Below are 14,868 nucleotides of genomic sequence, written 5' to 3'. Positions count from 1 at the left end.
CCGACCAAAGCAGCTTTGCTGGGCTGCTGGATTCAAACTGCAGGACGAGCTCCTGTGCAGACAACAGGAAATACACAGGTGTGGAATTAATTCAGTTCAGTTTATGTACATAGCACCAGATCACAACAAAAGTTATCTCATGACACTTTCCAATCAGAGCAGGTCCCAGCAGGTGGGCTGTGAAGGCTGTGAAGTCCAGACCCAGATGTGGTCCAGACCCTGACCTGAAACACTAAATTATTTAGACTGACTGAAATACTTTAAGCAGCCGTGTTTAAACAACATATTCCGCCTGAGGAAACAGACAAATAGTCAGCTGCTCTTGCTTCTGTTTCTAACTGAGAAACAATAATTTTGCATGATAGAAAAATGACTAAAACCAATCATCTTCTCTCCAAACCAAAACCAATGACCATTTTGTTTAGTGGCACAAAAAGCAAAATATCACAGCTTGGGCCTTCGCAGACGCTTTGTGGGAAAAATGAAAAGTGAACAGCTGGCTGGGACATGAACATCAGTTACACCTGCTTTCACAGAGCAGAATCAAGTCAGGACATGTGAGGACGTTCACTGCACAAATGTCACCATCAGGGATTTAACAGTTAAAGGTCTCGCCCGTCTCACGGAACCCTGCCCACGACCTTAGAGCTGATCCCGAACACCCGACACTGAAGCGGGATCGAGACAGCAAAACAACCAAAACGTTGGAAAAAGTAGTCCTGAAGTTAGAAAAGAAGCTCCATATTGTCGTCCTCTGGCCCGGACTTACTGGTTTTCAGTATTAACTGATCATGTTGGCCACCTGGCAGCTTCACCTGCAGCCCGGTTAAAGAAAAGGCGAGCAGCAGCAGACAGGACGTGTTGCTACAAGACTTTAAAAGGTGAGCTGTGACAGTGTGAGACTCTCTCAGGTAACAGTAAGTGTTCTCTTTATGCACAATAAGCCCTTCAAACGGTAAGTGTTGCACCACTGGGAAGACAGGAAGAAAGACAAAAATCAGGCTGAACCTGAGTTTTGGTCAGTTTAAAACAGTTTAAAACAGTTTATGCCTGATCATGAAATATAAAATACTGGTGAAACAATAATGTTTTCTTTACACTGATTTATTTATTCAAACATGGACAGCCTCTAATGTGCGTGTCAGTATTCAGCCTCAGATTGGTATACAGCTCGAAATGCTGCTCATATAAAACTATGTGGAGGATTAACAAACTTCATTCATTTATTTTAAAACAACAGTAATTCAACTCCTGCTCCGTCTGCTTTCCCTACCGAACTTAATGATGAACGCCTTTACACAAAGTCTCATATTTGCTTTGTTCATACGCATAAACATTCTGCACAGAAAACAACGACTCTGACAAAAGACTGGAGAGATCTGACCTTTGAACCTCCAGACCCCCTGCAGTGCTGTGTCAGAGGCCCCGCTGAGCGCCGCTCGCTTTATGATGATGCAAATGAAGGCTAAATAAAAAGCTGTGTTCAGCTCTTAGCATGACTCGTCACATCAGCAGTCGCTTTACCTTCAGTCTCAGGCAGGAATTAAAGTGTGAATGAGTCTAAACATCCTGGTGTTTCACTTATTTCCCTCCATTAAAATGTTCTGTTTAAACAGTTTCACTGTTCAAGCCCGCTGCACTCGTTCGTTACTGTGCACTGCGACCATCTCGTTCCAACCGGTGCAAAGACCACACACCCTGTTCAAGGCGTCTGATGTGTCACCAGCGAGGCTGAGCGACCGCACCCCGATACAACAACAGTGTAGACGTTCGCCAAAATACGATGAAGCTGCTGCCAACTCTCGCTTTGCAACAATCACAAAATCTTTAATCTTTCTGTTAACAAACCAGTTTCTACACCTTGAACCTGACCTCTGAGCTCTCATGGTTTAGTGCCGATGTAATGCATGACTCTCTTTGTGTGGTGACACACTGACAGCAGTCAGCCCATCACTCATCACAATCCATCAACTCTAATTCAGCAATTCACCTCCGCAGGACCAGTCAGTCTGTTTGCAACGCCAGGCGGTTCACAGCTCAGTTCACCTGCCAAAGCAAAGACTCGTCAGGCCCTTCAGGTGTATGAGGTGTGCAGGTGGTTCTGTGCTCCTAAAAGTTGCATTCCGAGATGAAATAAATGTGTGACACATTCACAAGCGATATGAAGGGCTGTCATTGTTCATTGAAGTTATGTGAAGTTATGTTAACTGGTATGTGTTTCATGAGCTGTTGGTAGACTGACTCCTACGCTCTTCGTACGTAACGAGTCTCGTAGAGAAATTTAGTCGCACTCAGTTTATTGTTGAAAGCCCAAAAGAGCTCAGGCCTATAAACATCCCTCTGAACTGTTCTGTGTGTTTCACACAACTATAGTCTATATTGCCCAAATAGCTTGCTCTTTTATTCTCTTTAAACATCTCCAAACGTTTAAAATGCAAATGCGATGCGTTTAGCACATCCATTTACAGTTGGTCAAATCGAACAACCCTTTCAACAACAGTACTGACACAAACCACACGTTTGAGACGTTAGGATCAAGTCACCATTAACAAAACTGGCAACTCAGGAGGTGTAACAAACTTTGACGTCCAGTAGAACATATTCGCCATAAATCAAGGGACATGAATTCCCATGATTTTAAAATTATTAGCTTTAGCTAATGTTTCTGACACAGAGAGACACCAGTGACCGAAGAAGTAGAAGAAGAATCAACTTTATTGACAGTATATATATTTTAACATACACACACTGAACTCGTCTTCTGCATTTGACCCAACCTTAGTAGATTACAACAAGAGGCAGCAGAGAGTAGAAGCTGATGTTAGCTGTTTGAACATTAGCTACAGTAAGCTATTTTAGCTCGTGTTAGCGTTTCATAATCTAACAGGAAAAGCTTGAACTAACGTTAGCTATGGACTGACAAGACAACCATTGCTATAGCTATCCTGCTAACTCCAGGAGCTAACAGGTTCACAGACTGTCAACACACTTGGTGATGAAGGCAATGAGAGGTTGCTGTCTGATAGCTGCTAAAATCTTCACACACTGATAGCACAAACTGTATTATATTCTTTTATTCAGCAGTTGAAAGCAGTTTTACATACAATCAGGGCAGGCCAACAAACAGTTACAGCACTGAGTGGAGGTTTGCATTCAAAGCTAGCTGGAGTAAATTTGATTTTTAAATCGGTTTTCTTCCTATTAATTAATAGGGCTGTTATGATAACAGATTTTCAACAGTCTATATCACAGCCAAATAATTCACAATAAAATTGCAATGTCTATAGAAAATTTTGAGAAAAAAAAACTTTAACTTTGGTTGGTTTGGTTACTGTGTGTTTTGTCTCTTTTTGGCAGATGAATGACACTCAGAATATGAGTGTTTGGAGGTGTAAAGAGAGTCCGTAACTACAACTGAACAAAAAGAACAATTAGACTTAATGACGAGTGAAAAGACAACAGAGACGAACTGACAAAATGAACTATTCACACCATATTATCACATGGCTATTGTTCACATGAGATCAGTGTTTGATCGCTGCGGCTGGCTTCAGGCCTCGGGGCTTGCCTTGCCTCTGGCACGCGTTCAGATTGGCAAAACTCTGATTTTGAAAGACTGATTTATTGCTGTTCAATTAGTGACCTGAAGCCTGTCAGCCCTCAAGCTGCCTGTAAACTAGTTTTTATCCCTCTGGCTGTTGGAGCTTCTCCAGCTTCGTACTCAACAAAAGAGAACAAACCGCATAGCATCTTGTAGGGGAAACAAGAAAATTAGCTTTGATATGAAGCGAGAGGCAACAAAACATGTCAACATGGGATGGAAAATGTGACTTAAAATGTACTAAAAACCTTCCCTTTGACTGATGTGATATGATGTCCCGGTCGCATCTCTTGGCCTTTCTGTTATTTCTTTCGGGGGTTTCCTTCTTTATGTTGCCTTTTATGTTTCTTTCGATCATGTTTTTCTTTTTTTTGTACCTCACATCTCACCACATGCTGTATATTTACAGTATTTAAAAAGCTGATGTGGGCCCCATAATCAATAAGTAGCAGTTTTGTATGTTGTTCAGTTTGTTGTTCAGTATGTTGTTTGTGACGAGCGTCACCTAAAGCAGCCAACATTAGCGAGTCGTCCAGCTGGCTCGTGGGCCCTTTGGTGGCCCAGTCGCCAGCTTCAGCTGGATCACCGAACGAACCCATCAGGTGCTGCACTCCCACATGCTGACAGTAAAGGCAGAACAAATGCTGCTTTTCTTTGATTCCTTCACACAATTTTCTTGCAGGTGACGGCAGAGCACATGACCTCATCAGAGGCAACACCGACTAACTGTGACTGCCACCATCAGGTGAGAGCAGCGAACTGCAGTAAACTGGCAAACTGTTCTTTTGGGTGAGACGTTTTTGTAAAGAGTCTTAGTGGCAGCGACTGTATTCTCTGCACATGTTGTTGGTCTGAATCTTGTGAAGTGACAGGGCTCAGTCACACGGTCACACTCAGCCTGTTTAATGTTGCAGAAGACACAACTTGCAGCACAGGTTTTACCTCTGGAGGTTTCCTGCAGTACATCATCCTACACCACATTGAAATACGTGTATGTGGTATAGCATTTTACAACCTCTAAGAGGTAAAGACTGTGCTCACTGTGAAACCACCACTGAACATCTGTATTGCAGGGTTTTACTGCGGTTTCACCTCTGAAGACACTTTACAAAGACTAACTGTGTTACTGTAGTGTCAGTGGTGCGGTTTGGTACAGGTGTTGAACAGCTGGTGGTGTCCAGGACAATGAAGTGAAGTGCACACAGCCAGGACAAGAAATCGAAATTCATTCTCATCTGTTACTCCCTCAGTTTCAGCCTCTGAACTCTGGGGGGCGCTGCAAACTGCTCAGTATTTGTTTTTTGGTTTTTTTGTGAATTAGAGATTCACTTTGGTTTAAGGCTTTTATTTGTACATTAACTTTAACATTTCAGTGTTCCTCCTCCAGGAATGCCCAGAGAGCGTCACCTCTGGTCTCCCAGTGTCTTGTCAATGCTGATTAACTATTTTGCAGCCCGGTTTAAAACTTTGCACGACTTTCAGCAGGTCTGAAGCACAGGACGTGGTGGAGAAATGGGGCTGCAGTTTGTCACTTCTGCCAGATGGGGGCGACACACTAGTACTTCAGTAACCTGTCATGTGTTTTACGATGTCTCTGAGTTCGGTAAATCGCTGTGACAGCCAGCCTGTTGATGGTGCACGACTTTATTCAAGAACTTAAAAATTTATTTGTCACATACATAAACAATCAAACACTGATAATAAAAGTCTGTAATGTGCACACCCTAAAATGCTTTGTTCTCATTGAAGTAAAGTAAATATACTTATGTAAACTGCCTTCCAAATGTCACCTTTTTACGAGCTCTTAGAAACAAGTTTTCAGCTTTTTTAAATGGCAACGCACACACAGCTTTTTAAATAATTTGATCAGCTGACAAACATTTCATTCAAACTTCTGATGTCTTTGAATGTGTGAGCTGTGAGGCGTTTGATGTCTGATTGGATGTCTGGTGGATATGCCCTTGGGGACCCGGAGCAGAGGCCCCTGAGGCCCAGGGAGTGTGTGTGGAGCATAAAAGGAGCAGATGAGCCAGCAGCTCTTCACTCTCTGCTCAGAGCCGACAACCAGCTGACCCTCAGCCATGACCTCCTTCTCCAGCCGCAGTAGCTACATGTCCTCCTCCTTGAGGAGCTCCACCACGATGGCCCCCTCCTGGTCCTCCTCCTCCCGCCGGGTAGGCAGCATGGGAGTCGGCAGCGTGTACGGAGGAGCCGGAGGTTCTGGAGTCCGTGTCTCCAAGGCCTCCGCCTCCTTTGGAGCTTTAAACCTGGCCGGCACCATTGATGTCTCCGTCAGCGAGAAGGCCACCATGCAGAACCTGAACGACCGCCTGGCCAGCTACCTGCAGAAGGTGCGCAGTCTGGAGAAGGCCAACGGGGACCTGGAGCTGAAGATCAGACAGTTCCTGGAGAGCAGAGCTGCACCCGAGGCTCACGACTTCTATGGCTTCAACATCCGCATCAAAGACATGCAGGACCAGGTGAGAAGAGAAAGACAGGACATTAAGACATGTTCAACCAATCAGATGTTTTCAACTGGAGATCAGAGGTTTGACATGGGATGTGACATTTTATGCTGTCTTTAAATGTGGAAATTTATGAAAAATGATTAATTTTTTACTGTTGATGGTTTTAAAAAAAATCAGCAAAAACAATATTCTCTGCCTCCACCAGGATGACGTACTGGCAGAACAGAAACCAAAATAAAATAAATGTTAGCATTATATCGAAACACAGTATGACACTGCAGAAATCATCTTTGGTCTGAAAGTCTTATTTAGTCAGTTAGTCAGTTCAGTCTGTCTCCAACACAAACGCCTCTGCTGCACTTTGCTTTTTGCTGTCTTCTTCCAGGAAAGTTTGATGTAAAAAAGCTGAAAACAAGTCGACACTTCGTGGAAAGACATTTAGAGCTTGATAGGAATCAGGTGTATTTTAGTTCATTAACAGGTGAGCCACAGATGGGTGACTGTTAACATGTAAATATGTTTATGTATGTTCAGTTGTTCTGAATATTTGCAGTAAAGATTGTCTGAACTGCAAACCCTTTGGGGATGAAGACAGATGAAGGGCTTAAGGTGGAGGAGGAGGGCGGAGAACAACAAAGTGCACACATGCAGGTGTTCACGTGGTTCTTCTCTTCCTTCCTGCTCAGATCAGCATCGCTGCTCGTGGAAACGCCGCCCTGGTCCTTGCCATCGACAACGCCAAACTGGCCACCGACGACTTCAAAGTCAAGTGAGTGTGAGACTTTTCAGCGTCCAACATGAAGTAACGTGACTGCGTTTGTCTTTCTGGGAACACGCTCTTCATGTAACCTCCAGCTGAGTTTCTTGAACTCATTTTGGCGTCTCTTCAGGTACGAGAACGAGTTGGCCATGCGTCAGTCGGTGGAGGCCGACATCGCCGGGCTGAGGAGGGTCCTGGACGAGCTGACGCTGAGCCGGAACGACCTGGAGATGCAGGTGGAGGGACTGAAGGACGAGCTGTTCCAGCTCAAGAGGAACCACGAGGAGGTGAGACCAACAAAACCGAGACAGAAAAGGAAACGTAAAGATAAAAAGACGGACGAGTAACCGGGTTCCCCCTGCAGGACCTGCTGGCTGTGAGGGCCCAGATGGGAGGTCAGGTCAACGTGGAGGTGGACGCTGCTCCTCAGGAGGACCTGTCCACCGTCATGGCCGGAATCAGAGAGCACTACGAGGCCGTCGCCAACAAGAACCGCAGAGAACTGGAGTCCTGGTTCCAGGCCAAGGTGAGCCCACAGCGTCCTGTTTTCTGCTTTGAGCGTGGTGACTGCTGCCCCCTGCTGTCCAAAACCAGCTCCCACCGCAGTTACACTAAAAACACTGTGTGGTGTTTGAGGATGTTTGCTGATGTCTGATATCCTGATACTCGATCAATAACGTGATCGATACTTGGTCTCCACAGACGGCCGAGCTGAACAAAGAGGTGGCTGTGAGCACCGAGACTCTGCAGACGTCCAAGTCCGAGATCGGAGAGATCAGACGAACCATTCAGACCCTGGAGATCAAACTGCAGGCTCAGATCAGCAAGGTGACGAAGCGATCCGGATCCGTCATACGTATCTGACCAATGAGCTTTAAGCTTTTGGACAGAAAAGGACACCAAGAAACACCTAAAAAATCACTTTGGTTTGTTATCGACGCTCGAATTCGGATGTTTCGTTGCTGGCATTTAATTGTTTCTGTTAATTTCACTTGAGTTTCTGGCGAGAAGATAGAAAAAATGAAGAAATGAACTTTTTGTTTTGGGATCACAACTTCAGTAGCTCAGAGTTTCTTTTTGACCATTTTGACAGTTTCTTCCACTTCTCTTCTTTCCTGGCAGAAATGAGCTTCCACCTCATTGTGAATGTGAAACATTTGAGGGTTTATTGTTATGGATTCATTAAAGTGCTTTACTGTGAAATCAGAGTGAGGGTAAGCGCTGAAGCTGACCCGACTGTCCTCCATCTTCCTCCTGACCAGAGAGGAGCTCTGGAGGCGACTCTGGCTGAGACCAAGAGCCGCTACGCCAACATGCTGACAGGTTACCAGGGGCAGGTGGTGGCTCTGGAGGAGCAGCTGTCCCAGCTCAGGGCAGACCTGGAGAAGCAGAAGGTCCAGTACTCAGACCTGCTGGACATCAAGACCAGACTGGAGCTGGAGATCGCAGAGTACCGGAGGCTGCTGGACGGAGACACCGAGAGGTGAGAGCAGGAAACACTTCGGCGACTCCGTCTTACGAGTCAACTGAAGTGGACGAACCTTCATTATGTTGTGAGACATGGAAATAAACCAGGTAAAAGAAGGTACAATTTTAAGTGAATTATTTCCTTTTCATCCTGTTTCAGCAGCAGCAGCAGCAGCTCCACCACCAGAGTGGTGGTCATCGTGCAGGAAGACCAAACCTCCTCAAACTGACACACCAGTTGGACCAAAATAAAACCAGAAGCAGCTTCGACCAATCAGATGCTGTGATCTGTAACCTGACTGTGTGAGGAGGTTCAATAAACCAGAAGTTTGTTGTCATTTCTGTGCATCATGTGCTTTTATTTCACACTTACACACTTCACAAGTCATTTTCAACATTTGAAATGAAAGACAACAGTAACGTCTTTAACCTTTGACAAGTCATTGCTCAGATGAAACAAGTCGCAGCTCAAATCACACAAACTTCTCTGCAGTTTCCACATTTAAAATCAGCTGAAGGACGGAGATCATGAAGGTTTTAAAGTTTTGTTTTGAGCTGACGTCAGCTGAGTTTGTTTCTAACAGACCGTGATGAACTAAGCTTGGGCCTTTCGTGTTCATTATCCTGTTCTGTTGGGGCGACTGGAAATGACAGTGCTGCCGGTTTTCCTGAACCGCGGCGGCGTCGGCTCCCTGATCAGGATCAGACAGCAGGCTAAACCTCTTTCCAAAGTGAAAGGTCAAGAGGGAACCGTTTTTAAGATCAGAAATCGGACATTTCTTTGTCTCTGTGTCCAGGTGACATGGGATCTGACTGATTGTTAAACGCAGAGGCAAACTAAAGAGTTTCAAATTTGAATTTTTTTGTTGTTTTTCAGTCCAGTTTCTTGGTGACTTTTCTCCAGCTTCCTCCTTCAGTCTGGTCCTCACGATCTCCCTCATTGGTCTTTGCTGAACAGGGTCCAGGTGACGTGGGATGGAACCCCAGCCAGGCTCAGAGGTGTGTGTGGTGTGTATGAGCGTGAGCTCAGAAACAAAAACCTGAAACCACGTCGACTTCAGTCATTACGTTGGCGGTGAATTTGCGCCTTGGACGCATCTCGACGGAGTGGATCATCAGAGGAAACAGTCAGCAGGTGAGTCCACATGGTTGCTGGTTTTTGTGAAGAGTTTATGAGTCAGAGAGGATAAAAACATGTAAACTGTTTCCTCATCAGTAACATTAACAGCAGAAATTTGCTTTCCGAAAGTCAAACAAACAGCCGATGTGTCAGCGTGAAATAATGAAATAAAACCACACGAAGCACAGGTACTCCAGACTTCATTTTTATTGAAGATCCACTGACACACTTTACAGTTTCTGGTTTTCTTGTGGTTTAACTCTTGCTGGTGGTCACCACGTTCCCAGAAGAGTCCACCTCCTGCACGATGGTCACCACCCTGGTGGTCTTGGTGGTGGTGGTGGTGATGCTGTGGCAGAAACACAGGACAGAGAAGTTTCATTTGGATTTTTTCTGCTGACTTTCCTTCCAATCTCATGATTTTATTATCATAAAAATAAACAAGATTAAAAGAAAAACAGATGATAACACAATAATCAGATGTTTTCTCTTCGCTTCCATGTGAACTTCATGTAGTAATTATGTGAAACTTGTGGGTTCAGTATAATTTGGTTAGAGAAGGTTTGTGACTCGTAAGACGGAGTCGCCGAAGTGTTTCCTGCTCTCACCTCTCGGTGTCTCCGTCCAGCAGCCTCCGGTACTCTGCGATCTCCAGCTCCAGTCTGGTCTTGATGTCCAGCAGGTCTGAGTACTGGACCTTCTGCTTCTCCAGGTCTGCCCTGAGCTGGGACAGCTGCTCCTCCAGAGCCACCACCTGCCCCTGGTAACCTGTCAGCATGTTGGCGTAGCGGCTCTTGGTCTCAGCCAGAGTCGCCTCCAGAGCTCCTCTCTGGTCAGGAGGAAGATGGAGGACAGTCGGGTCAGCTTCAGCGCTTACCCTCACTCTGATTTCACAGTAAAGCACTTTAATGAATCCATAACAATAAACCCTCAAATGTTTCACATTCACAATGAGGTGGAAGCTCATTTCTGCCAGGAAAGAAGAGAAGTGGAAGAAACTGTCAAAATGGTCAAAAAGAAACTCTGAGCTACTGAAGTTGTGATCCCAAAACAAAAAGTTCATTTCTTCATTTTTTCTATCTTCTCGCCAGAAACTCAAGTGAAATTAACAGAAACAATTAAATGCCAGCAACGAAACATCCGAATTCGAGCGTCGATAACAAACCAAAGTGATTTTTTTAGGTGTTTCTTGGTGTCCTTTTCTGTCCAAAAGCTTAAAGCTCATTGGTCAGATACGTATGACGGATCCGGATCGCTTCGTCACCTTGCTGATCTGAGCCTGCAGTTTGATCTCCAGGGTCTGAATGGTTCGTCTGATCTCTCCGATCTCGGACTTGGACGTCTGCAGAGTCTCGGTGCTCACAGCCACCTCTTTGTTCAGCTCGGCCGTCTGTGGAGACCAAGTATCGATCACGTTATTGATCGAGTATCAGGGTATCAGACATCAGCAAACATCCTCAAACACCACACAGTGTTTTTAGTGTAACTGCGGTGGGAGCTGGTTTTGGACAGCAGGGGGCAGCAGTCACCACGCTCAGAGCAGAAAACAGGACGCTGTGGGCTCACCTTGGCCTGGAACCAGGACTCCAGTTCTCTGCGGTTCTTGTTGGCGACGGCCTCGTAGTGCTCTCTGATTCCGGCCATGACGGTGGACAGGTCCTCCTGAGGAGCAGCGTCCACCTCCACGTTGACCTGACCTCCCATCTGGGCCCTCACAGCCAGCAGGTCCTGCAGGGGGAACCCGGTTACTCGTCCGTCTTTTTATCTTTACGTTTCCTTTTCTGTCTCGGTTTTGTTGGTCTCACCTCCTCGTGGTTCCTCTTGAGCTGGAACAGCTCGTCCTTCAGTCCCTCCACCTGCATCTCCAGGTCGTTCCGGCTCAGCGTCAGCTCGTCCAGGACCCTCCTCAGCCCGGCGATGTCGGCCTCCACCGACTGACGCATGGCCAACTCGTTCTCGTACCTGAAGAGACGCCAAAATGAGTTCAAGAAACTCAGCTGGAGGTTACATGAAGAGCGTGTTCCCAGAAAGACAAACGCAGTCACGTTACTTCATGTTGGACACTGAAAAGTCTCACACTCACTTGACTTTGAAGTCGTCGGTGGCCAGTTTGGCGTTGTCGATGGCAAGGACCAGGGCGGCGTTTCCACGAGCAGCGATGCTGATCTGAGCAGGAAGGAAGAGAAGAACCACATGAGTAACTGGCAGAGTGAATTCAATTTTTTAAAGATGTGCAACTATTGGAGAACACAACCAGTTTGCAAGACTGTTAAATTATTAATCTATCTATCTATCTAATTCTTCAGAACTGTTTGTGACAGCACAAACTTCATATGCAGATGTCAATCTGGGACTTTTTAGGTAAATTTACACGAAAGCTGCTGAACTGACCAACAACTGACTGAACTTCTGAAGAACTGACTGAAGAAGAGGCTGATCAGACTAAAACACTGAAGTCATGAAATCAGATTCCTCCAGCGCATCCACACTCACCTGAAAAACCTCCAACCGATTCAAACCAGAGCACCGTAACTTGAACTTATTTATAGAATTTCTTTTATTTTTCAACCCAACATTTTTATTATTTCTGCTTTTGTCTTTTATAAACAAACGTCATTTTCTAGAAACATAAGCAAATACATGACCTTGTAAGTACATCTCTAACCCGGGTCTCTGATCTCCAGTTGAAAACATCTGATTGGTTGAACATGTCTTAATGTCCTGTCTTTCTCTTCTCACCTGGTCCTGCATGTCTTTGATGCGGATGTTGAAGCCATAGAAGTCGTGAGCCTCGGGTGCAGCTCTGCTCTCCAGGAACTGTCTGATCTTCAGCTCCAGGTCCCCGTTGGCCTTCTCCAGACTGCGCACCTTCTGCAGGTAGCTGGCCAGGCGGTCGTTCAGGTTCTGCATGGTGGCCTTCTCGCTGACGGAGACATCGATGGCGTCACTCAGATTGAAGCCAGTTCCAGCACCTAAGGAGGAGGAGGCGGAGGCCTTGGAGACACGGACTCCAGAACCTCCGGCTCCTCCGTACACGCTGCCGACTCCCATGCTGCCTACCCGGCGGGAGGAGGAGGACCAGGAGGGGGCCATCGTGGTGGAGCTCCTCAAGGAGGAGGACATGTAGCTACTGCGGCTGGAGAAGGAGGTCATGGCTGAGGGTCAGCTGGTCGTCGGCTCTGAGCAGAGAGTGAAGAGCTGCTGGCTCATCTGCTCCTTTTATGCCTCAAAATGAGGCTGGGGGAGAGGCGGTGCTCAGTCAGGTTGAGATGCCAAACATGCCGTGAGAGTCGCCATGTGGCCTGGGGGGACGGGGGGGATACAGATCTAAGCTGAGCAGGTGAAGTCCAGCAGGTCTGGTGGGTTTATAGCTCACAGAGAAAGCCTCAACACTTTCTCTGCTTCAGTCCATGGAGGGCGGTTCTGGTGCCTCGGGGCCATATTTCAGAAGGGCCCGACAGCTGTTTGTACAGCCTCCTCCACCTGATGGTCCGGTCCTGTCAGTTCACATCCAGTCAGACATCTTCGAGCTCACAGAGATGCCAGGATGTCGGGAGCTTCAGGTGGCTTCAAAACTGAAGGATAAAACGTTCTTTTATAGCCCAAGAAAATTCAGCTTCTTCGACTGAATGAAGTGTTGCTTCATCACAAAGCTGAGCTCATAGTTTTCACACTCTTCACAGCTTCGTGGAAGCAAAGTTCACTCATTTCTACAAGCTGAGAACATGTTGCTTGGCGTCACCCTGAAGCATGAAATAGACACACCAGTAAGTGTGACATTTTACCTCGCCAAGACGTGTGAAGTACACATTTACACTTCAGCTAGACTTTCAAAATAAAGCTTGCCAAGAAACATTTCAGTTTGGTTACGCTTATCGCATTTTCATGGCGGTGATGTCTTACTACAATTGACTGTCTGCTCATCATCGCCCCCTGCAGGTACTGCACATTCATACACACATGGACCTTTCATGCCAAAGTGCGACAAAACGTGACACTGAGATGCTGGAGCATCTGTGATTTTAACCTCTCGAGATGCTCACTGTCATCCTGAACAGCTGAAACTGAGCTGCGTTCCACAACAAGACAGCAAAGACAAAAGAAAAGGGAGAAAAAATTATGAAAATTATTTTTCCCTCCTTTTCCTCTAACTCATTACTAATTTTGTAACACTTCAGGTTTATCTTGTGACCAGTTTGTGGGTCCTGAACCTTATGTTGCCACCCGCTGCCATGACTACAAAGTGGAAATAAAACGAAAAGGTTCAGTAACTCCACAGCTTTTAGGCAGTAAATATAAAACTAAACTTAAAGGCATTTAGTATTTTCTACATCCAGAATGACACACTGGGATAAATGTTCATGTCATAAAATGTCACATTTTGTAATGATCAAAAATGTCCTAAAAGAAAGTATCTTAAAAGAGAACAGCAAAGACAGAAAAGAACAACAAGCACAGACATGCAGATATGTGCTTGTTGTGTCAATGCAGTTGATTGTGTGTCAGTGAAACTTGGTAATAAATTTCATGCTGTCAGTATGCAGGGAATGAAGCCTCACCTGTTGGTCCAGTTCCTGCAAGAGCTCCTGTCTCTCAGGTCTGGACCCTAAACGCCTCACAGTCCTCAGGTCAGTTCACAGAGGAATGGAAAAACCGAGAGTCACAGAACTGAACTGGAATCAGCTCGAACTGAGCTGCAGCCGCCTGACTGGAGCTTCTGTATTTCTACCAGCTGTTAAATCAAACTGTTTTCTGCCTTTCAAACTGTCAGAGTTTGAGGAAATGTTTCTCAAGAGTCTGTGATTGAGAAATAAACATGATTCGGCCAATAAGTAAGTGAACTTATAAGGGAGTTTCTACAACCAGAGTGACACAGCAGGATAAGCGTTAGATTCACAAAAGTTATTTCTGACATGATTTTCCTGAGGTTTTGTAATGAGAGCTCACAGGCACACGTTGGCTGTCAAAGCGTTAAAGTTACATCACCTGTGTGACACCTGACAGTCAGATTCACAATCACTTACGCTTGTCCTGCCTGTTAATCCGTTCAGCTAAAACATGTGGAAACACCTGATGCCATTTGTTACGTGTTCAACATGTCAGTGAAACCTGCGAGGCTTTTGGTCAAACTCGGACGTCAGGAGGTCTGAAGGAGCAGACAAAGCAGTAAAGGAGGATTCCTCAGATTTCACATGAGGTTGTTATTGTTACTGTGGCTGCTGGAGATAAAACAGTGTGAACGGAATGACTCGCAGTTCAGATCTGGTGGTCCTGACTAATCCAGGTCTCCTTTAGACCTGATCCAGGACCAGCAGAGTCCTGCCTGGCTCGTCTTTCTGCAGTGTTCTACACTGAAATACTTTGTTATAAGTACAAGTACAAAGTGTAGTATTTCCCTCTGAGATGCAGTCTGCTAGAAGTGTAAAGTGTGAAGTAGAAGGACGAGTACAAA

The 14,868-nt window shown here is 45.7% G+C and overlaps 2 protein-coding genes across 4 annotated transcripts; one reads left to right on the top strand and one right to left on the bottom strand.

Moving 5' to 3' along the window:
- Positions 1-396: 396 nt before the first annotated feature.
- On the top strand, positions 397-8,634 carry LOC124073126 (keratin, type I cytoskeletal 50 kDa-like). 2 transcript variants are annotated; one of them, XM_046415113.1, is made up of 8 exons: positions 397-881; positions 4,284-6,081; positions 6,756-6,838; positions 6,960-7,116; positions 7,194-7,355; positions 7,532-7,657; positions 8,092-8,312; positions 8,460-8,634. In XM_046415113.1, the coding sequence occupies exons 2-8, from the start codon at positions 5,683-5,685 to the stop codon at positions 8,524-8,526; spliced, it is 1,215 nt and encodes a 404-aa protein (XP_046271069.1). In that variant the 5' UTR covers positions 397-881; positions 4,284-5,682; the 3' UTR covers positions 8,527-8,634. The 2 variants fall into 2 exon arrangements, with proteins under 2 accessions (XP_046271069.1, XP_046271068.1); XM_046415112.1 differs by having other exon boundaries at positions 398-881; positions 8,457-8,634.
- Positions 8,635-9,605: 971 nt separating this feature from the next.
- On the bottom strand, positions 9,606-14,289 carry LOC124073122 (keratin, type I cytoskeletal 50 kDa-like). 2 transcript variants are annotated; one of them, XM_046415105.1, is made up of 8 exons: positions 13,976-14,289; positions 12,156-12,991; positions 11,500-11,582; positions 11,222-11,378; positions 10,983-11,144; positions 10,681-10,806; positions 10,025-10,245; positions 9,606-9,765 (listed from the first exon to the last, which is right to left on the bottom strand). In XM_046415105.1, exons 2-8 carry the CDS (start codon positions 12,567-12,569, stop codon positions 9,672-9,674), a joined length of 1,257 nt encoding a protein of 418 aa, XP_046271061.1. In that variant the 5' UTR covers positions 12,570-12,991; positions 13,976-14,289; the 3' UTR covers positions 9,606-9,671. The 2 variants fall into 2 exon arrangements, with proteins under 2 accessions (XP_046271061.1, XP_046271063.1); XM_046415107.1 differs by having other exon boundaries at positions 12,156-12,718.
- Between the last annotated feature and the right edge of the window lie 579 nt (positions 14,290-14,868).

This window comes from Scatophagus argus, chromosome 16, assembly GCF_020382885.2.
Source record: "Scatophagus argus isolate fScaArg1 chromosome 16, fScaArg1.pri, whole genome shotgun sequence".
NCBI classification, from domain to species: Eukaryota; Metazoa; Chordata; class Actinopteri; family Scatophagidae; genus Scatophagus; species Scatophagus argus.
This window is presented reverse-complemented; position numbering and strand designations above follow the sequence as displayed.